This window comes from Pleurodeles waltl, chromosome 5 (genome assembly GCF_031143425.1).
Source record: "Pleurodeles waltl isolate 20211129_DDA chromosome 5, aPleWal1.hap1.20221129, whole genome shotgun sequence".
NCBI lineage: Eukaryota > Metazoa > Chordata > Amphibia > Caudata > Salamandridae > Pleurodeles > Pleurodeles waltl.
Window position 1 is genome coordinate 1,412,162,947 of NC_090444.1, and position 24,486 is coordinate 1,412,187,432.

Consider the following 24,486-nt stretch of genomic DNA (forward strand, 5'->3'; position numbering starts at 1 on the left):
CGAACACACACCGACAGCCATACAGCCCACAAGGATGCCACTCGCAAGCACCACCAGCTAATCAGACTAGCCAAGCGATCACACTTCACAGAACGCCTGAACAGCAACGCACACGACAGCAAAGAACTCTTCTGCATTGTGAAAGAGCTCTCCAACCCCAGCTCCAACGTCAACGACATCTCACCATCCCAAGAACTCTGCAACGCCTTGTCCACATTTTTCTTTCAAAAGATCGCCGACATCCACGACAGCCTCAACACCACGCCCACGATGGACCCCACCAGTGAGAAGTCCACCTGCACCAACCTCCTGACCACCTGGACCAACGTAGACGACTCAGAAACACGCAAGATCATGAATTCCATCCACTCAGGATCTCCATCAGACCCATGCCCTCACCACGTCTACAACAAAGCCGACTCTTCCATCGCCCCCCAACTCCGAAAGGTCATAAACATATCCTTCGAAACTGCAACATTCCCAGATAGCTGGAAGCACGCCGAAATCCACGCCCTCCTTAAGAAGCCCAAAGCAGACCCAAACGACCTGAAGAACTTCTGACCGATCTCCCTGCTCACCTTCCCGGCGAAGGTCACCGAGAAGATCATTAACGCTCAGCTAACCCACCACCTCGAGGACAACTCCATCCTGGACCCCTCCCAGTCTGGCTTCAGACGTAACAACAGCACCGAGACTGCCCTTCTCGCCGCCACAGACGACATCAGACAGCAAATGGACAACGGCAAAACATCAGCCCTCATCCTCCTGGACCTATCCGCCGCCTTCGACACGGTCTGCCACCGCACCCTGAAAACACGGCTCCACGAAGCCAGAATACAAGGAAAAGCCCTCAACTGGATCTCCTCATTCCTCTCCGGCAGAACCCAGAGAGTCCGCCTTCCATCCTTCCGCTCCGAAGCCACCAACATCATCTGCGGCGTCCCCAAAGGCTCCTCGCTGAGCCCGACGCTGTTCAACATCTACATGGCCCCCCTCGCACAATTGGCCCGGCAGCACAACCTCAACATTCTCTCCTACGCCGACAACACCCAGCTGATCCTCTCCCTCACCAAAGACCCTCACACCGCCAAAGCCAACCTCCATGAGGGAATGAAGTCCATCGCCGAGTGGATGAGACACAGCCGCCTGAAGTTGAACTCTGACAAGACGGAGATCCTCATCCTCGGACACACCCCTTCCGCCTGGGACGACTCCTGGTGGCCCACCTCACTGGGGGCCCTGCCAACACCTACCAACCACGCCCGCAACCTGGGCTTCATCCTCGACTCTTCCCTCTCCATGTCCAAACAGGTCAACGCAGTTTCTTCCTCCTGCTACAACACCCTCCGCATGTTCCGTAGAATCTACAAATGGATCCCGACAGAAACAAGAAGAACGGTGACCCAGGCCCTCGTCAGCAGCAGGCTAGACTATGGCAACGCACTCTACACAGGCATCCCAGCAAAAAACATACAACGCCTCCAACGCATCCAAAATGCCTCTGCCCTACTGATCCTCGACGTACCCCGCCACTGCCACATCTCCCATCACCTGAGAGACTTCCACTGGCTCCCCGTGGACAAGAGGATCACCTTCAAGCTCCTCACCCACGCTCACAAGGCTCTCCACAACGCCGGACCAGCCTACCTGAACAACAGACTTAACTTCTACACCCCCACCCACCAACTCCGCTCCGCCAACCTCGCCCTCGACATCGTTCCCCGCATCCAGCATAAGACCTCCGGTGGCTTATCCTTCTCCTTCCTCGCTGCCGAAACCTGGAACACCCTCCCGACCTACCTACGACAGACCCGGGACCTAGTCGCCTTCAGGAGACTTCTTATGACCTGGCTCTTTGACCAGTAGCACCCCCCCCTCCCACCCTCAGCCCCTTGAAACCCTAACGGGTACGTAGTGCGCTTTACAAATTTTGTGATTGATTGATTGATTGATTACCTCACTTAAAAGCAAGATTCATGAAGTTCAAAGTTGGCTTACAACTCATCAGGGTATAAATCCCTGCATCGCAGGCTGGAAGACCTTGGACGTAGATACAGATTAACCAGGAGCTACACATCAATTTAAAAGGCATCACAATTTCAATTATTATTTTCAGTCAATGATGAGAGTTAGTGTGAGTTCTAAAGCTTTATCAGTTGTATTAATTTCTGAATTATATTGAAATCAACATAGAACGTCATCAATGTCAATCAATAGTTAATACGTTGTAATAATGAATAACAAAATAAAGAAATTAAGTGATTACATAAAGGAATGAAACCCTAGTCTAGGATTAAGGATGGGTTTGGAAGGACAAGAAAAAGGTGTCAGACAGAACCCATAAAAAGCTCCAAACAGAGATGTTTAAACCATGACTTTTCAAAGTCAGATATCAGTTATTAATCAAGTAGAAATTTTCATAAAGAGAGGTTCAAGCAAGTCAGTAGTCTCTCAGAGCAGCATACATTTGGGCAGGAAAGGGAATGAATCTTGATGCTAAGAGCTGCACTAGGAACATACACTATTAAAAACCATATCTTAACCTTTTCACAACAATTTCCTCTCCTTCTGTTAGCCAGTCAGCTTCAGATGCCCTAATGGGAACAGGAACATTTCGTCAACTTCTCTCCAAGAACAATAGTCCATAGGCAGCAATGTTTAAGTGAAACAAGTTTACCAACTACTTTGTGTAATTCAGCAAAGGTTCTCACCATTTACTTTCCCTAAGAAAGTATAGTTTAATATACACATTTCTACATCATTTCAATAAAATGCAGGCTACTTATTCATGAAATGTGCCAAGCTTTTGTATGATTAGAAATATGTTGCAGAGTTAAATTGAAATATTTTAGTACAATATTGTATTCCATGAGATATATCTATGGGAAGGACCCAATTAACTTCTTTTTACATTAAACCATTTTTTGCACAGCATGTCAGCTTTGTCAATATTTCATATTTCACATTCTTAACCTAGTTTCATTTTACAGAGAATGTAGCTTCATCTTTTCAAGCCTAAAACATGTAAATATGACAACCTAGTGTTTTCTCTTGAATTAAAATGCTTTGCCTTTTGTCTTAGGCCTTCATGTTAATTCTGCACGTTATTGCATTAGTTTTAAAACGTGCCAGCAAGCCAGATGATTCAATTTACACAATATTGAAGTTAAGGGCAGTTCATCTGTCCCTCAAATTTTAGGTGTCTTAAAAACAACATTCATGCTTGTTCAATCGGACAATACAATGATGATCAATTTTATCAACTAGGTGGAATGCACAAGATCCAGAGTTCTGTCTCTAGGAGTGCAGACAATTTGGAAATGTATAATAGGGAGGAATTTGCGTACTCCATCTACTTGGTGTCCAAAATGTAGAAGCAGATTCTCTTAGCAGAACAATCCTAGAGAATCACAAATGAGCATTAAACAATTATGTGCTACACAATGTTTTTTTGCAAATGGGGATTTAGAAAAATAGACTGATTGTTAAATGCAAAAAAACATGAAACGTCCAAGCTGGGCTCCTAGGTAATACCACTTAGGCAGTTTGGGACACAATCCTTTGATCAGTTGGGCAAATAAATTTTTCTACACATTCCTTCCAATGCTGCAGATTCCATTAGTAATCCTCAAACTAACTAGAAACTGAGCAAGGATGATCTTTATTGCTCTGATGTTGCTACAACAATGACCGTACACTCATCTGCTGCACCTATCTGCATGTCCCCACAAGAAACAACTGTGCAGACCAAATCTCCTTTTAACATTTAAGATAGATCCTCCATTTCAGCCTTCTATCACTGAACTTGGCAGCTTGGTTCCCAAACTCTTTCAGTATGATCACATAAATCTTCTGCAAGATTCCATAAATATTTTGAATAAGGCAAAATATACATAAACCTGAAGAGCTAATTCCTTTGATGGAAGACATGTATTATCTGGTGCATCCAGGAAACATTATTTCAAACAGATGTTGAGAGGAAACAGTATTTCAAAATATTCTTGATTTCTTAAAAGCAGGGCTGTAGTTTTCTACAAAATGTTTAATCTGACTGCTATTACTGCCTATAGTAAAAATCCTTCACAAACCTCTTTTTTCAAACTTCCAATAGTGAGAATTTTTTGAGGAAATGAAGAAAGATTTCCTTCCATTCAGTTTCCCCCCCCTTGCAATCTTAATATGGTCCTTTGTGTAAATTAATTTGTCCTCTGTTGTATCGTGAGGAATCCAAGACAAACTTGCAATCAAAAACCCTCCGTGTTTACAAAACGATGACATAAATGAAGTAAAGTCCAATACCAGAACTATCTATTCCATCTGTGCTTCCCTGGAAATTAATTGTTCTCTCCGCAAACTGTCTGCATGTTAACTTATATTTCTTTATATCTCCTCTTTATTCTGTCTAAGTTATTACATCATTGAAATTGTGGATATCCAGTATCTCATAGACCCACTCCATAGTATCTGTTTGTCTGAGATGCCTCCTTTGTTGGGTGATGAGGGCATCTAAGGAAATACATGTATTATAGGCCTCTTATTAAATGCTATTGCTGTGATTTCAGAATATCCAGAAGGGAATATCGGGGTCATGCAATATTGTGACCAGAATATCATGGACCAAAATATTTATATATATTTTACACTCAACATCCGAACTTTTAAATTATGTCCAGGGTTAAATTAAATTGAATAAGAACCAAGAGAGTCTGCTTAATCTAGGCCCAGACTTAATTGATTGTAGAATTGAGTTGTACAAATACACAAGGGAGTTAAAACTTCATAAGGTCCATCAGCTGAAAAGTAGAACGGCTATCACCAGGCCCTCTATGAAATCTAAACCGTCAATGTGACCATGTTGCCATCTGTAATTTGACAACAGAAGGTACAAAAGGTATGAAAAACACTACACAAACAAAGGATGGGGGTGCAATAAACATTAATGTTAAGGATGATTCAGAGAATCTTTATTAAGAGAAAAGGATTTTCAGAGGGATGCCCTGATAGATATGGGATTTAAAACGGACCACCAAGTAGGGAGTGGCTTAAAATCTAACAGTAAGTTTTGCCCTCAATTACCTCCGGGAAATCGAATTGATGTATTCTATGAGTTGTTAGTAGAAGACTTGAATAGACTAAGGAAGGAATGGCAAAATGATCTGAAAAAGAGTAATCTTTCAACAAAGGATTGGAAAGGCGTTCTTAATCTGTTGAATAACTCCTCATTGATCATCAAACCTTGGGATAAGAAAGGTAATTTCCTCCTGATGGACCAAAGTACATACCTGTCAGAAGCCAAAAGACAGCCTAATAGCACTGTGCATTACAGGTATCTTTTGAGTAATCCTATGAAGGAATTAGAAATAGAATACCATCTAAAATTAAGAACATGGCTGGACCATAAACTCTTGGTGTGGGTTGAGTACCAATATTTGCAGGTGAATAATGCAAGAATAGCCACTCCTCACAAAGATGCACAAAAGCATGAAGAACCCACGTAAGACCCATTGTAAGCTCAATTGAGTCCTTTTTGAAAAATAGTCTGTGATATTTGGATCTATTTTTGCAGGAAAAAGTCATCAAATTGTCGTCATATCTAAAGGACTCAACGGATCTTTTGGAAAAATTTGATCATATTCCATGGAAACAAGAGTACGTAATTGGGCACATTAGATATAACATCATTATATACATCCGTAGATCATGATATTGGAATCTTGGTGTGTGAATATTTTTTGGAGAGATCGACCTGTTGAATTATTTGATCACACCCAGGTGTTATTAGAGATGCTAAGGTATTGCCTCGCACATAATGTTTTCATGTTCAACAACAAATATTACTTACAGGGGCAGGGCAAAGGACACCTCATTTGCCCCCACCTAAGAATATTTGTTCATGGTATGGTGGGAAAAGAAGGTGGCCTGGGCCGAAGAGAATGGGAATGCTCTTCAAAAGATCAGACAAACGACAAGATTTATAGACAATCTTTTCATTCTGTGGTAAGGGGGTGAGACTGACTTGAAATCTTTTTTGGAGAAGTTGAATCATAATGACCTCAATCTCCAGTTCGCAAGCACTTGAAGCCGGACCCACTGTGACTTTTTGGATTTGAAATTAAATGTGACAGATAAATAGTTGACAGTGAAACTACATAGGAAGCCTGCTGCTACATATGCATGGTTACATGCAAATAGTGGCCATCAAATACTCTTAAATGGTGCATCCCATTCAGTCAAAAGTTAAGATCCAGGAGGATATGTTTAACTGATGAGCAACTTGAAGGAGCTATGTGACATGCTTAGACCGTTTAGTGAGAGAGGTTGTCCTAGGAGTGTTTTGGAAAATTTAAAAAGAAGAGCCCCTGAGAAAACGAGGGAACAACTCTTATACATATTATTATGAACGATAAAGTAAAGAGACGTTTTTAAATATAGTGTGGCACAATCTAGCATTAACAAAATACTGCAAAAAAAAAACTGGCATGTGTTTGATAAGGATGAACATTTGAGAGATGTTGTGGAAAATAGACCCTCCAATAACATCGAAGAAAACTAAATCATTGGGAGACCTGATGACATCCAGCCATTTTGCTAGTGACAAATGTGACAAAGATTGGTTATGTAAGAATATGAAAAGCTTTACTAAATGTAGCTGAGGGTCAAATGGTCACAATTAATGATAGAATTACCTGCAACATGGACAGCGTAATAGATGTCCTCAAATATGAATGTGACAAGCTCTATGTGGGGATTACAATTAAGAAATTGCAAATAAGAATTTTACAACATATGATGGCAATTTCCAATGGAGATAAGAATTAACCCATGGCTTGGCAACATCATAAACATTTATTGGCAACTTTCCGATATTACGGAATTAAACATATTAAATCTCACATAAGAGGTGGTGACAGAGAGGAAAAACTACAGGGACAAGGATCACGGCTTCATTTTATCTTTGCGTACAGAAACCCCATGGGGTCACAATTCTGATGCTGAACTACATTTTCATTTATGATGAGACATCTTTCCTTTTTGGGTGGCTCTCTGTTTTATCTCCTCTGTAATATAGCTTGAGGAGTTGTATTTGATGATAACTATAGATATCTAATTTCCTCCCTCAGTAGAGATGCATGTGAAGGTATGTGATAAATTGAGTTATTAAGGACATTCAAGAGCATTCTATAAAGCACTTTGTCATCTTCCTCCTCTGGATGAGTTGCAATTGATGATAACTCTAGATAAGCTAGTTTTCTCCCTCAACAAGGATGTTTTTGAAATTTTGGTGTATGTGATGAATTACGAGTTATTAGGAACATATCTGAGCATTATATATAGCATTTTATTTCCTTGTACCTTGCATGTTTCTCTCTTTTGTTCCTTTCTCCTTTATTCCTTTGTCTCGTTTCCGTTTTGGATGATCTGCAATTGATAAGTCTAAATATGCTCTTTTTTTTCTCCAACAATAGGGATGTATAGGAATTCATGGGTATGTGATGAATTCTGAGCTACTAGGGACATACCAGAACATTGTATAGAGCACTTTAGTTTCTTGCATGTAGCACTTTTCTCTCTTTATTCCCTTCCTGTAAAGCATTTCTGAGCAATGAACCCTGAGCAATGAACCCTGCAATTTCTTTCACACACGTTCATACATTTACTTTGGTAATACATACACATGTAGTGGTATTTAATTTAGGATAATTGCATCCTGGCCCCCCATGATGCAATGAAATATGAGTTGCATGTACCTAGGAGTTTGAGTACAGGGTTGCAATATAAGGACAGACATTCATATATGAGAGGTAGAAATGTGAATGGGTTGACTCAACGATGTTACGAATATAGTATGCCCTTTAATTATTTGAGGATGTATTCATATGTGTTGACTCAACAATGTTTATGGAGATGTTATGCACTTTAATTGTTTGATGTGTACATATGCCTTATGCACTTTAGGATGTCCTGCCAATGAAGAAAATATTTATGGACATTTTTTAAGGCAATCAATATTTTCGTGGATTTCGGACTACTACATATACGCACCTTGAAATATTATGCATTTTAGGAATATCCTATAGTGCTTTAATAAGGAATTGTGAATCAAGAAATATTATATTTTGAAAGATGAATTATCAATATGAAATAGGTTGTATATGTGTTAAAATGCAAGTACATGACTGAATGACAAACTTGATACCTTGACCCTTTTCAATTGAGAATGTGAAGAAAGTGATTGGAAAATGGCGGAAGTTTTTTGCTCTAATGTTTAGGGTCTGATGTAATAGAGAAAGGACTGGATGATAAAATGGTGTTCATTGTGATTGTTTATGAGGACCAGTTGAAGGCATACAGCCAAACCACCCCGGCCCGATTTTTAAATTGTTCTTTGAATTGTCTGGCATTCACAAAATAAATTATGAAATTCACCATGACCTGACTGTGAAATATCTTGCACTGTGCCACCATGTCAATGTTGATGAGTATGCTGTGTGTATACACACACACACACACACACTAGATCTGGAGCTAAGAATAGTAAAGCTAAACCTCCCTCTGTACGCTTAATTTCTCAATATTTTGGTCCTCGATATTATGTTCACAAATTTGTGTGACCTTAATATTCCCTCCACAATATTCTGTACTACAATCAATCCAATCATAATTAATATAGGGCTGCAGCTTACTGAGATTTCTGTAGTTTGTGAGATGTTACTTAGCACCTCCTCCTAAAATGCCTTTAACCCTGGACATAATGCAAATGTGTACCCAATCTGCCTTTGAAACATTGCAACTGGGGCAGTTTGTCAGTTTATCATAGTTCCACCTATGCAGCAATTCGGACTTAAAAGAAATTATAGTAATCATGCAGCCAGAGCTATGCAATCCTAGAACACCAACATTTTGTGACCCACTTAGCTTTAGTGAACATGAGACGGGCAATTGTTTATGTAACTAAAGCATTGTGTTTTAGCTTACTGTACTTTACAAACAGCACATTTTTCAGGGAAAGGACCAATAAATCTTCACAGGTATACAGATGTGCTGATAAAACTATATTGCACACAAATAATAATGTGTTGAAAATAGGTTTCAGTGAATAATTATCATTGAATGTGCCTTGATTTGCTATGATCCTATTAAAATCTTTGTTTACATCATAATTCAGAATTACAAAAGAGGGCTTAATTTGCTTTCCTAACATCTGAATGTGTACAGTTCATTTGCAAGTATTCACATTTTGTTAAATTACATCCTGTAGCCATTCCTTTTCAAAGACCTGTACCCTAGTTAGATTGTAACATAATTAACTTTACTTTTCTTTCTCAAACTGTTAAGTGAGAAGAGTTTATAAACACAAATTCCCATGTTAAAAAGCAGCATTGTTTTCAGGAGACATAGCCTGATATTTAACCTCAATGACTGTGACAAGATATACACATAATTTAAAGGCATCTTTATGTATTGCATGAATTTGGCGACCTACCCAAAATTGGCTGATGACCCACAAATTGTTCGTAAACCCACAGTTTGGGAAACACTGACATAGACCATTTCAGTGTCCAGGTTTTTAACTGATCTTCGCCTCCCACTATGAATAATAAATAGTATTGTGAGAGCCTCTATGGACTATAGTCAATCAGTCAAGTATATATTTGAGGAATACTTTCAAGAACCACTTCTTTAGTCATAGAAATCACAGTGACCTAAACTCAAGATACCTGAAGAATTATCTTCTCAAAGCAAGGTTTCTAATTTCCAATATTTATTAATCTGGTGTGAAAGCCTCCTAAAAAAATGAAAAGAACTAATAACACTGATCCCGGAAATTAACATGCTGGAGATTCCAGTATGTATGAGGGAAATGCATTTAAGAATTGAATGGTAAAGTGCATTTCAAGACTTTGCATACCCTCAGGAAGCCTACAGTTCATACTAAAGAGGAATGATAAAATAATTGAACTATTTAAAAAAAGAGCACTCCATGAAATGCAAGGAAAATCTTCAGCAGAGTAAGAAATGTAAGCTACGGAGAATGGGTGGGATGGTAAAGCGCCATATTTTATGATGAAAACAACTTCATCCAAAAAGGAGAGAAAGAGAGGATGGCTGAGGTCTTTTTACCAGCTATAGGGGTCCTGAGGGATAGGGATGAGAGGAGAAATGGAAGGGGGTGGTAAAAATGAGAGAAGTGGTAGGAGGAGAGGAGGTAAAAGAAGAAAACAACAGGAGAGTCTAGTCCAAGACTAAGAATGAATGAAGATCAAATCAGGCTATAATTAGTTCAATCTGAATTATAATGTTAAATGTTTAAGGGGATGAATTGCTGAGCTAAACAAAAGTGGGTTAGACAAGAACTAGATTGTCTAAGGCCAAATATAGCATGTTTGCAAGAAACAAGAAGTTCAAAGAAACATATATATCTTTTCCAGAATTTAGGTGCCTGAGAGATATATAAACTCTCAGCCATACTCTCTATTAAAGGTATAACACTCTAATCTCTAGGGTCATTGCACCTGAGCAGACCCCGTTGGGGAGGGGAATAATTGTTGTACTTCAAACTTGATTGAACTGTATATTTATCATACCTCATTATTACTGATAGCCTGGATCTAATTGATCCTTGGAGGTGGCATCATCCTAATAGAAGGGCCTATACTTACTTCTCTGTCATGTATCACCAGCATCCTAGGATAGATGATTACTTAGTAAAGGTCTGGTGCAAGATACTAATGTCACATTTCACCCTACTTGGATATCAGATCATGGACCTCAAGTACTATAAAGAGGGCTTCTAGAACATCTAAAAAACAGAATATGAACCTTTCCCCAGGCTGTCCTACAAGATAAAAAGTATATTTTAGAATTTAAAAAGCTTCTTCAAGAGTTTATAACTATTAACCAGGGGGCCACAGTAACACAAATAGTGTAGGAAACAATAATGCCTGTTATATGCAGATTTACCCAAGAATGTCTAGCTTGTTCAAGAAAGAAAAATGTTGCAGAAGAATGACCTTTGAAATCCCTGCTGAGGGATATGTTGTAGGAATAGAATAGCTGAATATGCAATTGGTAGCAATCGCAGATTCTCCATCCTTAATAATGTAGCAAAAATGCAGCTAATCAGAGCTCAAATGACGACAATGAGTAGTAAGGTACAGGCAGGTCAAAGTAAGAAATCTATAAATACTTGTTATGAATATGGAGGTAGGATCAGCTCATTTTTAAGCTGCACTAACCCGTAAATAAGGGACTTTCCAAATTGTGAAGGCAATCAAGACTAAAGATGGTAAACGGCTTGTTGCTCAAAGTGACATAGCTAAGGAGGTGTGTAAATTGTATGAGCTATTATATCATTCGGGATATAATCACTGAATGGGAGGCTCATTAAATAGATTCTTGCAGAAGTGGAAACTTTCATGACTATCTAAACTACAAGAGGAATAACTTTGTACATTAGTGCTTCTACATAACTTTGTGGATATTCAAACACTTGTCTGCACATCTAAATTGATAACTGAACTATACAGGCATACACTAAGTAAAAAAGCAAAAAAACCTGCACTACTACTCACTTCTGCAAGATGTTATAGATACTATGAAGGATGCGCCCTTGAGGAAAGTTTCTGTTATCAATTTAAAACCTAGAGGAATATATCAAATATTGATTATAGAACATGTTCCTTTCTCTCTCCTGATGATTAAAGACCCATGTATGCCTCTACCAGTATCTTGGAGGCATGCACAACTTATTGCCTTCTGTGAAAACAATAGCTAAGCTCCTGAGCTACATTGACTGTTCACTAGATATTAAAGGCAGCCTAACTAGTGGCTTGATTTCTAACCATTGGAATTGTGAAGTTTAGGCCCTATGCAGTGAAGAGCCATAAACGGTTTTCACAAAGATAAGGCCCATCACAGGTTCCTCCCTAAATGTGTATCCAATGACAATGTCAACCAAACCAGTCTGCTTCCAACCTTCTTCTAGAATCTCTCTGCTCCAACAGAAAGATCTTTACATTCTCTGTAGGTTAAGAAAGTAAAAGATGTAACTGTGAAAAAACTAAAGAAATTAGACAGACTCATCACCTGCTTATAAACAATGGCTCAGTAAGTAGGGGATTCGTATTAGTCAGAAACAGTTAATATCTAGTTGGATTTTTTTAGACTTTGAGCCCATTCAACAAGATGTAGGGCCACTACTACAAGATTATTTTGGAGTATATCTACTGCTGATATGTGTTATGTGTCTACCTGGTCCCCACATACTTGTACAATATTAAGTTGATACAGATTCCAGAGCTGTTGTCCAAGTAAGCAAAGATGCTTTGCAAAACCTATTTGGTTGCTGAAGTACAATTTTCTTTATGATTTTCTCTATATTTATTAGGGGTGGGCTTGATATTCTATTTAGTGCTTGTGACTAATAACCAAGAGCCCCAAGAGGAGAAGGAATAGTTACTTATTGGTAACCCTAGTTATTCTCAAGGGGAATCTTCATTACAGTCATTTTATGTTCACTAAAATTTCCATAACAAGATTTTCTTCCAATAAACTCCTAATAAAAGTACTGGGTTTAATGCATCATTCCTTGCTTTTCATAATTCAGGTATCAATTTAGCCGTGCAAACAAGTGAATGAAATACATTGCACATGCTGTTGAATAGCCACAAAGTTATGACGTCTGTGTTCAGCTCAAGTGTGTGGCATTTTCCTTACTGGTACATTGACACTCTCCTGCAACGTCCACATGTAGTCATTAATGGGTACCTTACAACTGTGAAGGTATTGCAAATGTTTAGATCTTACAACCACTTCATGCTGTACTTAGACATTTCTCACCTTCTGAATTATTAATAGGTGTTGCATGATGATGAAACCTACAATCCAAGTATCTCACATGGGAACATTTTGAGAGATACCATGTTAATTGAAAGATCTGTTGTCATCTCTGAATATCTCAACTACCAAAATCAAATTTTTTGTTTGAAATTCCTCCATATTGTAATGTTAAAATTGTTCTAGTGACAATTCTGTGAGCATTTGCTAAAAACCTAGCACACTGAAAAATTATAAAATTAAAGAAATATTCACAGGACCACATGTGATAATGCTAAAAGTCATCAGTATCTTTTTAGTGACATGGTCTGATTGTGGGTATAAATATTTGTTGTACCATTTATTGAAGTATCATACAGTCAAGCTAGAAAGGTGATCCATACAAATGTACTGTTGAAAATCACCGAACATTTGGAAATATCAGAAGACTTTCTCTTCATAATTCTACATTTTTGGTATTTGTCTCTGTGTAGCTGAATGTTTTCTACACTGTGAAAGAACAAATGATTGATGTGAGAAGCAAGCCAGCTAAAATTGAAGAGGCTTTTGATTTAGAAGTTACTGTTCAAGACAACAAAAATGATATTGATCACATGATTTTGAATGTATGCACAAGGTGAGTAGATAGTTCCCTTTCACTTTTACTGAATGAATGTTTAAGTGACACATTTATTGTCAATTATCCATGCATATAACAAATAATCATAATAAATTGGAACACCAGTCCTCCTTTGTGTTACAGTAATACATGTATGACAGCAAATTCTGGTTTGCCTCGTGATAGACTTCTAAAGGTGAATTGTTTTAATTCATACCTTATTGTCCATCACACTGTATATTTATTTCTCCATGTATCTGACATCATTTCTTCTTGTGGAGATATAATTTGATTGATGCGATCCGTTGTTTCTTGTGAACTATTGCTTTGTTAACTTTAATGATTTTCTTCATGGACATTCAAGAAATCTGAAAGGTAAATTGCTGCTAGCAATACTATTTCTAAAGCAAATCTCCGCAGGATGACCTCAGAAGACATTTGACAGGTGGAATTTGAATTGAATAAAATGTCATTTTCTTTCTAGCAAATTTTCCTATTCTGCATGCTCACCCCAGATTTTTTGCCTGGTATTGTGACTCTGAGCACTGTTAGTTTGCTATTTAGTGGCACAGTGTGTGCTCTGTTTCTAAAATGATTGCAGTAAAATTAGTCTCATCTAATGTGTCTATTTAATTGACCCATGTGACCATTCTAGATGGTGCGGAAAATACACCTATAGTGTGGAAGTAACGTAATATGTTGGTTGTAGTGTGTATTTATAGTACCCACATATTTAATACAAATAGGTCATGCAAGAGCACCATTTTGGTTTTGGTTTGGCTAGGCTGCAGTTTAAATGCACTGCAGTGAAACAGGGCAGGTCTGAAAGGAATCCGAATAAATTAATTAGTGGCGATTCGAAGTATTTTCCTTGCTTTCAAATTTTTTAATTTGAAATAATAGGGCCCAGCGTTTTTAACATCATTCCCAGAAAAATAAGTGAATTTCTCTACACATGTTTTGGAACTCCACACAGGTGGAGTCGGACAATGTTCCTATTGTGTAACTAAAAACTATTATCAGAGTACCAGCTCAATGTGAATAATGGTGTCCACAATAAAGGTAACAGAACGAGTCTCCATAATTTCTGGTACACATATATACATCTTCACTTTCGAACACTATTCTTGTTAAGCTCAGAAAGCATAGAATCAACTGTTTTTACATTCCAGTCATGAGAAACTACCCCAGGTGTAACAATGTAATTCATAGAAATTTTGAAGACATATGGAATTTGAATCATTTCAGTGGGACCAAATATGTCAAAAGGTGCTTTATCCAAAAACTTTGTGTAAGGACAAATAAGGCTGTGAAACCTCATCCACCAGTTCGACAGCCAAGTGTTCAGAAAGATATTGACCAAGTATAAGCAAAAAGAAGACAATAAGAAATCTGATCCATAAAAGATAGGCAAGCAGTGTCAACATAATCTACAGATAGTACCACGGGCAGATCAAATAATTTTGTTTAAGCCCGTTAAAAAGCTTATGCATACCATGTGCTGGTGCAATACCTGGTGCAATCCCTGGTGCTGAACAATCTGAAGAAAAATCTTCAGTGTCGGAAAAGTAACCAAAAGCAGTCTGTGCAAAAACTGGAACCAGTGCTGGTGGAATAGAACTGGTAGATATATGCAAAGGTGGTTCATCATAAATGATGCTGACCGTTTGCATTGAATTAGAAAATTGCAGATTAATATTTTTGATATTTCTTGTCAATGCAGTGTTGACAGGAATAAACAAAAGTTCATTCTCCGCCCTTCAAACCTCAGGGAAATAATGTCAGTGTTGTTTAATGCTTGGAGAGGTATATCTTGAAGGTAGTTAGAGGGACTAGGAAACTACCCAGAAATCCCTGTGGTCTACTAGGATCGGCCATGTGATGCAATTTGATGTGATCAATAGAGACAAAACGGTTGTCTTTGGTACCAGGCAATGGCGGTAGGATGGCAGTTCTGGTACCATGTATTCGAAGAACTGGAACCGGTGTCTGGTAGAATGGACCAAACTTCTTTTTCCACAGGTATCTTTTCTCGAACTAAATCCCTAACATTTTGAATCCAGCCTGTGGATGTTGTTTAATCACTCATTCCTGAGGTGGTGGCATGTGTTGATAAATGCTCACTGCAGAACTGCTGTAATTCCTGCAAAAGTGACACGCTTATTTATGATAAAAGGTGTATCTGCTGCCACCGCCCCAGGACCATCAAGATCTGGGACATACACAGGGATGCCAAACAGTACTTCATAAGGGGTACAACCTCCCAAAAACCTTCTAGGCAGGTTATTTAATGCTCTTGGGACTCCATACAAGTGATGGATTAAACTATAACCTGAAACTAGTACACTAGCTGTTAAGGATTGCTTTAAGTCTAGGTTTTTTGTCTCCCCTACCAAATTTCCCTGGGGATAATAGGGTGAAGAATATTGTACCCCAACACCCATCATCCCCATGGCGTCCCTGTATGCCGAAGAGGCAAAGGCAAGGCCCTGGTCTGAATGGAATTCTGCAACTGCACATGTTCAGATAAAGACTTAGACATTTTTTATAAAGGCTCAAGTGTCAGCTGATCATTGGGGCCACACCCTCAATAATCTGGAGCAAGTAGAATGTATTTGTATGCACCATCTGAGTTTAAGAGACTGCAGTGGTTCAGGTACACACATTGCAAAGGCTATTTTAATATTAAGAGGGGTGTCTGCAGTAGACGTTTGATGGCGGAACCTTTAATTTGTTGGCAAATGTCACCACTGAGGCCATACTGCTAGGTCTGCTTGTATAGACCACGCCACCAAAAATGTTTCTGTAGCAGAGAGATGGTAACTGCTACACCAGCATGGGCAGAAATAACACCCTCGTGAGATGCTTTGATCAGTTCTGCTCTGTGGTCTAGGTTGGGGATCAGATGATCACTCAACCCCCGTATTGATACAAATTATATGTTTTGGGCACTTAAATGGTAGGAATATTGATTATGGTATGCTTTTGGTAAAGGCTTGCCATCAGCAGAGGCATTCACAGCAGCCAAGATGTCATCATGGATCCTCATACGAGAAGGAGTTATCACAGCAACGGAACCCATAGTAACTGCAGATTTAGCAGCTTTATCCACCAGTGAATTTCAAGCATCAGCTGATTATTGGGGCCACACCCATAGGAACCTAAAGTAAGAATCTACAGCAAGCAGAATGTATGTGTATGCACCATCTGAGTCTAAGGGACTGCAGTGGTTCAGGTACACACTCTGCAAAAGCTTATTTGAGATTAAGAGAGGTGTCTGCAGTAGATGTTTGTGGTGGAATCTTTAATTTGTTAGCAAATGTGACAACTAAGGCCATATTGCTTGGTCTGCTTGTGCTGCGTAGGTTTTAATTATGCGAATGAGGCTACTGGATTTGGGCGGCAGTATCGCATAGATTGTGGGGTACTAAGTATGATTCTACCCCATGTGGTGCCTGTCTGCCTAATCCAGGTTTTTTCCGGCTAACTAGCAGCGCCTCATCCCTACTCAAGAGCAAGGATGATTGTGGCAACTGGGCTCATGACAAGGAAGACTCCTCAGGGGATTTGTGGTAGATCAGATGTCATCCCTTTCTCTCAGTTACATTGGTCTCACACAGACAAAGACAACAGAGGCAGAATATAGTTCAATAAGGGTTTATTGAAGTAACTGCATATTAGATAAAATGGCATATATTGCAAATAACTTGGATGATAAAACACAGTAAAAGCAAGAAGGTGACAAGGAGAGTGAAACACAAAAACAGTCCCACCATACTGTCACTAGGAGTGAGCTATAGTTCTCCTACCCACGCTATGTTCAAGCACAGCATAATAATCCTAATTTGCCCTTCAGCTTCCCACTGGGAAAACATCTTCCCTCAGACCTGAGTAAGGAAGCCTGTAGTCTTGAAAGACATCGTCCCCATATAGGTCAGGGGTTCGGCTGTCTAAGCAAGCAGCTGTAGCGAGACAATCAGCATACAGTCGTGGTCATCTGGCTGGACTCTCTCTCTAACGTGCATGGGGCAAAGGAGTGTTTTATAATAAAACAGTTGACATTCTAAGAAATGATCCCCACGTATGAGTGTTTATATTTCTGTGAATGTTGGAGACACAGCGTACCACTTTTGCCAGCAACCCTATCTGACTGTAGCCTTGAAGAAAGCACAAAGTGAAATGAATGTCCTACTGAGAACCTATTGCTTTCTTAAGTGAAAGAACAATTAGATAGAAATAAAACAGCACTGCAAATGTGGTTATTTTTAGAAAAATAAAGCAATGCTGAATAAAATGTAACTGGGTAAAAGTGCACAACGGCAGGCCTAGTTTGCTTAAATAATGTGTCTAAAAGATGGCTAAAATAGCTATGCACTTGTATATACCAGGCCACCAATAACGTTTCTGTAGAAGGGAGGTGGTAGCTGCTAAACCAGCATGGGCAGAAGCAACACCCTCATGAGCTGCTTTGACCAGTTCAGCTTTACGGTCTAGTTTGTGGATCACACAATCACCCACCCCTGGTATTGTTACAAAGAATATGTTTGGTGCACTTAAATGGTAGGAATATTAGGTAAGGTATGCTTTTGGTAAAGGCTTGGCATCAGACAAGGCATTGACGGCAGCCTGAATGCCATCATCCTTCCTTCATACAATAACAAATTATCACAGCTACAGAAGCCGTAGCAACTGCAGATTTGGTAGCTTTAGCCACCAGTGAGTTTCTTACAATGTGTATTCCAACAAGCTTCCTTTTGATTATCTGAAGCCATTAAGGTGCCAATAGTGTAAGTGTTCATTAAAGTCTTGGACACAATAATATGTATCAAACACTATAAGGGTTGGTAATTCTGAATCCGTATGTTTCAGTGCCAAAATCAAAACTTTAAGCTCTGGAAGTTGTGCAGTGCAATCCGTAGTGACTGTGCATAGGTCTGTTGAGGGTGGAATACACCATCTCTCATAACTCCACAAAGGGATGCACATGCCGTGGAGTACTGATGTTTAGTACATACAGAGTTATGCACAGGTTGAGCTGAACCATCAGTATAAATTATGATTCTGTACAGGTCAAGAGGCCTGACATTAGTGAACATGGGGTACTCAAGTTCATATTGGAGAAATTCTTGGGTCTGTAGTTTTGGATTGAAAACATAATCAACATCAGTGTTGGTCAAGGCAATAGCCCATTGGATCCAACGTGAATGTAATACTTTTTGCGTTTAGAACGCTGGCTTTAGTGACAGCCTTAAGGGCTGGTATTGGAGTCACAACAATGAAGTGTTTTCCCTGGGCTAGTGCTCTCTCCTTGATGACTGCCATCTGCACTGCAGTCAGTATTTTTTCTGTGGGTGCAGAATACAATTCCGCATTGGAGTACAGGTGTGATTTGTAAGTGATTGGGACTGTGTCTCCTTCATTGAATGTGGCATATGTGATACGTGAATCCGATGTCATCTTGGATGATCTGGGTTCCAAGTTTTTTTGTGAACATGGGTGTGCAAATGTTTTTCTTTCAGTTTGTAATGATCTGAAAATGTGTGTATGTTGTGGTGTGCAGTGTTTGAAAAATAAGGATGTATTAAGTCATAAATTGGTTTGATGCATTGTGCATAATCTGAAATGTAAGTTCTGCCAAAATTAAAGAAACGTAGCAAAGGTTGCAGTTTATTGATGTTCTTTGGTGGTTGTGGTTGAGCCAACCTCTCTAGGAAATGTGGTGCCAGGCTTTTGCCCTCACTTGAAAGCTCAGATCCCCGGAAAGGCAGTTTTAATTTTCTTCAAATTAAAAATGTAGCCATGGTCTGCAAATCCCAAAACAATGCTATCTACCCCGGCTAGATTTGTATTGAGGTGATCATCCGTCAGATAAATGTCATCTACATAGGACAACCCCACAGGGTCAATAACATGCAATATTGATGTACAATGGCCGAGAACAATCCTGGACTGTTCTTATACCCTTGGGGAAGATGTAAAAAATGGTGCTGAGAGCCTGATGAAGAAAATGCTCAAAAATCCCAGTTTTCAGGTGCTAGATTGTAACAGAAAACCCCATTAGAAAAATCCAGGACACTTTGTATTTTTTGCGCAATATATTGTTCATAAGTGCTGTGAATTTTGAAAATCAAGTGTGTGTGTGTGTGTGTGTGTTCAAATGTATGTAATCTAATACTATTCTATATGAATGCTCTGGACTAGCAATCAGAAACAAAGAGTTATTCATCAGAGAAATGCAGGGTTCAATTACTTCCAGGTTTTCAAGTTGTGAAAGCATTTCTTTCACTGGGATATCATGTCTTATTAGATATTAAGGTTGTATTTATGGATTGGACCTTATGAGTATGACATGATAGGGGGAGTTCCCTATCCCAGCCCACATCGTTGTGGTACAGAGATGAAACCTCTACCACAGCCCAATCTGCGCCATAAGGTTCTTTCACTTGACCCAGACCAAGGCCTGAGAACAAAGGAAAAATTATATCTTCCCCTTGTGGGAGCATACAGATACATTTTGGCAGCCAATCCTTTTCTGCCAGAAAAATATTATAGCTTAGTGTTCATCTTTCCGAGAAAATTACTTTTATTCTGCACTTAATATCACCCTCAATTTGGATATTTAATTTATAGACCCTGTCGGGTGGGGCAATGCACTGTCTGTGGTTTCGACTTCAAGGTAGTTGTTAGCTGCTGTCACTTTCAGAAGCTCTTCAAGATACTGCTGAACTATTGTGACCTCTGCTGAGCAATATTCCGGAGTCACTGACCACGTCCTGTTCTTCAGTAATGTTCACAATATGTTTGGCATATTTAGCTAAACGTGCTAAAACCTTCTTCCTCCTAAATTGGGGTTAGTGATGTGGAAATTTTTCTTCCTTTTTTATCACGATGTCTGTCTGAGAGTCCTTTCTTGGCTTCACGTACTTGGTTCGGTGCTCTGACCACTCATCTCTCTCACTCCATTTTTCAGATGAATCCTGAAAGGTATGAAAAGGATGTGTATCATTATACCAATATCTGTCAGAAGGTTTCCAATATTCACTATTTCTAAGAATTTATTGTTTATCTGTGGTCCCTGAATGCAGAGATTCTCCTCTTTGTTTAATTTTATCTTTATAATTTTTTGGTTTATCCCAGCATTTTTTTGAACCCTCCTATATGTGCTTGACATTTTCATAACCAAAATTACCTTGAATCTGTGGCTTATTTGGTCTGGCACCCATACGACCTTGACCTATACTAGTATATGGCTAAGCCAAAATCTTTGGCAGCTCGCTTTCCTGGTCTATTTGAGGATCACCTCAGAGCCGCTAGTGTACTGTGAATGCTGCCGCTTACCCTTTAATATTACTTTATATTATATTAGTGTATACTACAAATGTAGGGCAAGAGCTGCCACGTGTTCCTGTTGGATGGCCTCAGCGCAAAGGTTGGAGTGTCCCAGTACAAAATTGCAACACCAAACACAGGATGGCGTTTTCACTATGATATTTGGTGCACTGCAAACAAGATAAGAGAACACCAACAGTGCATTATGGGAGATGTATGCTATGTTGTGAATGTCATGTGAAGTGTGATTTAAAAGCACCTGATTTGTGATTACCTACCTATAATTAAGGCATGTTGCCGAAACATGTCAGGATTCTAGTGGTGCATCTGTCTTATCTGGAATAAAATCTAGGAAGTTAACTGGAACTGGGCCTCAGCATCTTGTTTTTGGTGTTACAATATTGTACTGGAACACTCCGCCCTTTGCACTGAGGGCACCCTGCAGGGTTTTGGGCTCTAATGGAGGATTTTGAAGGATTTTCATATTGAAATACAGAGGCATGACCCGCTGACCTCCGTACAAGTTAGGCATTTATCCTGTAATATATGAGGACCTGGTCAGTGAATTGCTCTGCCTCCCGTAGCTCCCTTTGTAAGTAGAGCCCTCGTCCCTCTGAACTCCTGACCCCTGTCAGGAGTGCAAGGCCCTCCTCCATCCGCAGGCTTCTACCTGCGCTTCATCCCTGGTGTCTAGTGGGAGAGGTCTGCTTTCCTACTAGGCTGCCCTCTGCCTCTCTCTTCCTCTTTCTCTGCCTCGCTCTCTGTGTGCTCTCTCTTCCATATTTGCCCCCTTGTGCCCCTTTTGCTGTTCGCTCCCCACAGTGCTCCATTGCTTATCAATCTTTCTGCGCTTTTCCCTCCACTCTGCTCTCTCGATCTCCCACCTCTGTCTCTCCCCCACTGCTGCTGCCCCTGTGGCCCCACCCCCTTTTTTCAAGTTGTTTTTGCCCCCTCTCCCAGCTGTCCTCTCCTCTCCCCTCCCTACTTATTGGCTCCCGCTGGCGTGCCAAAGGCAAGCCTGTCTGTGCCTGTCCACGCCTGGACCGCACCCAGCACCAGAATCTCTAGTTCTGGCCCCCCCACTGCCTCTACACTCGACTCCGCTACAACGCCACACCCCCCAGGCACTCAACACCACCCGCTCATCCACCTGCCATCAAGCCACCCCGCAGCTCACCTGCTGACCCTTCTCCTGCTGGAACTGCACCTTCACCAGCCTCCACGCCGACGACCCACCCACGAAGACAGGACGCAACCATCTCAGACGCATCCTACTCAACACTCGCTCCGTCCACAAGCATGCCGTTGAACTTTGGAATCTACTCAACTCAGCTTTCCCAAACGTCGCCTTCCTGACCGAGACCTGGATGAACCCTCCTCAGTGCCCAACATCGCCATAGCCATTCCGGATGTCTACAAGATCACCGCAGGGACCGCACCAACAAACCAGGAGGAAGCATCTGCGTCGTCCACAAGAACACCTTCAGAATCAAGACCAGCACCAAAGACAACCTCGGCACCACCGAACACATGCACTTCCAGATCCACACTGACCCAAACACCACTCTCAGAGGGACCCTTATTTACAGACCTCCTGGCCATACACAGCAGTTCAGCGACTCCATCACCGACGTCATCAGCACACACGCTCTGGCATCCACAGACTACATACTCTTTGCGGACCTGAACTTCCACCTCGAAAACACCAATGACAACAACTCTACCACCCTGCTTGACAACCTCACCAACCTCGGCTTCAAGCAACTCATCACGACACCCACCCACTCCGCAGGACACATGTTCAATCCCTATTTTCTCCGCCAGCAAACACGTCTCCTTCAGCCACAACACCAAACTCCACTGGACCGACCACCACTGCATCCACTTCTCCATCGAGAAACCCACAACACACCATCACCCGCAACAGATTCCCCACTGCAGATGGAACAGGGTCATCGAAGGCCAACTGATCACTACCCTCTCCCAGAACCCACCTATCGACACCACAAACACTGACACAGCAGCCCGCAACCTCAGGCAATGGATCGACGACTGTGCCAACACTCTTGCCCGATCAAGAATCCCTCCAACAGATGCACCAACAGAAAGGCCTTCTGGTTCACCGCTGACCTCCAAGTATCTAAGCAATCATGCTGAAGACTCGAAAAGAAGTGGCGCCAATATCAGGCACTAGACAACCACACAGCATTCAAGAACACAATCCGCAGACACCACCAGTTCATCTCAACCACCAAGAGAACCGCCTTTAAAGAATGCATCGACAACAACGCACACAGCCACAAGGAGCTCTTCAAAATCTTGAAGGAGCTCTCGAACCCCGACTCCAACGTCAAAGACATCCTGCCATCACAAGACCGCTGCCACTCCCTAGCCGCCTTCTTCTACCACAATATCGCAGACATCCATGACAGCTTCAGTACTCAGACCCCCACGTCAACCACCGACACCACAGACTCACCACCCACCAGCCTCCTGCTCTCCTGGACCCACGTCAATGACAACAACACCATCTAAATCATGAACACCATCCCCTCCGGCTCAAAACCCGACCCCTGCCCTCACCACATCTTCAGCAAAAAACACGTTGTGTTTTGGGGCATTTCCTGTCGTGGGCGCTAGGCCTACCCACACAAGTGAGGTATCATTTTTATCGGGAGACTTGGGGGAACGCTGGGTGGAAGGACATTTGTGGCTCCTCTCAAATTCCAGAACTTTCTGTCACTGAAATGTTAGGAAAATGTGTTTTTTTTAGCCAGATTTTGAGGTTTGCATAGGATTCTGGGTAACAGAACCTGGTCAGAGCCCCACAAGTCACCCCATCTTGGATTCCCCTAGGTCTCTAGTTTTCAAAAATGCACAGGTGTGGTAGGTTTCCCTAGGTGCCGGCTGAGCTAGAGGCCAAAATCTACAGGTAGGCACTTTGCAAAAAACACCTCTGTTTCCTGTCAAAAATTTTTATATGTCCACGTTGTGTTTTGGGATATTTCCTGTTGCGGGCGCTAGGCCTACCCACACAATCCCCTCCGGCTCAAAACCCGACCCCTGCCCTCACCACATCTTCAGCAAAAAACACGTTGTGTTTTGGGGCATTTCCTGTCGTGGGCGCTAGGCCTACCCACACAAGTGAGGTATCATTTTTATCGGGAGACTTGGGGGAACGCTGGGTGGAAGGACATTTGTGGCTCCTCTCTGATTGCAGAACTTTCTGTCACCAAAAAGTGAGGAAAATGTGTTTTTATTAGCCAAATTTTGAGGTTTGCAAAGGATTCTGGGTAACAGAACCTCGTCAGAGCCCCACAAGTCACCCCATATTGGATTCCCCTAGGTCTCTAGTTTTAAAAAATGCACAGGTTTGGTGGTTTCCCTCAGTGCCGGCTGAGCTAGAGGCCAAAATGTACAGGTAGGCAATTTGCAAAAACACCTCTGTTTTCTGTCAAAAAATGTGATGTGTCCACGTTGTGTTTTGGGGCATTTCCTGTCGCGGGCGCTAGGCCTACCCACACAAGTGAGGTATCATTTTTATCGGAACATAGAATAGGAAAACAAGTGTTATTGCCCCTTGTCTTTCTCTAAATGTTTTCCTTCCAAATATAAGAGAGTGTGTCAAAAAGATGTCTATTTGAGAAATGCCCTGTAATTCACATGCTAGTATGGGCACCCCGGAATTCAGAGATGTGCAATAAACCACTGCTCCTCAACAC

The 24,486-nt window shown here is 40.9% G+C and overlaps 1 protein-coding gene across 1 annotated transcript in view; it reads left to right on the forward strand.

Moving 5' to 3' along the window:
- LOC138296505 (CD109 antigen-like) overlaps positions 1-24,486 on the forward strand; it is a 775,136-nt gene that overhangs the window by 707,622 nt on the left and 43,028 nt on the right. Inside the window, exon 30 of the mRNA XM_069235676.1 lies at positions 13,311-13,453. Coding sequence (XP_069091777.1) covers positions 13,311-13,453 — 143 coding nt within the window. The remainder of the gene's footprint in view (positions 1-13,310; positions 13,454-24,486) is intronic.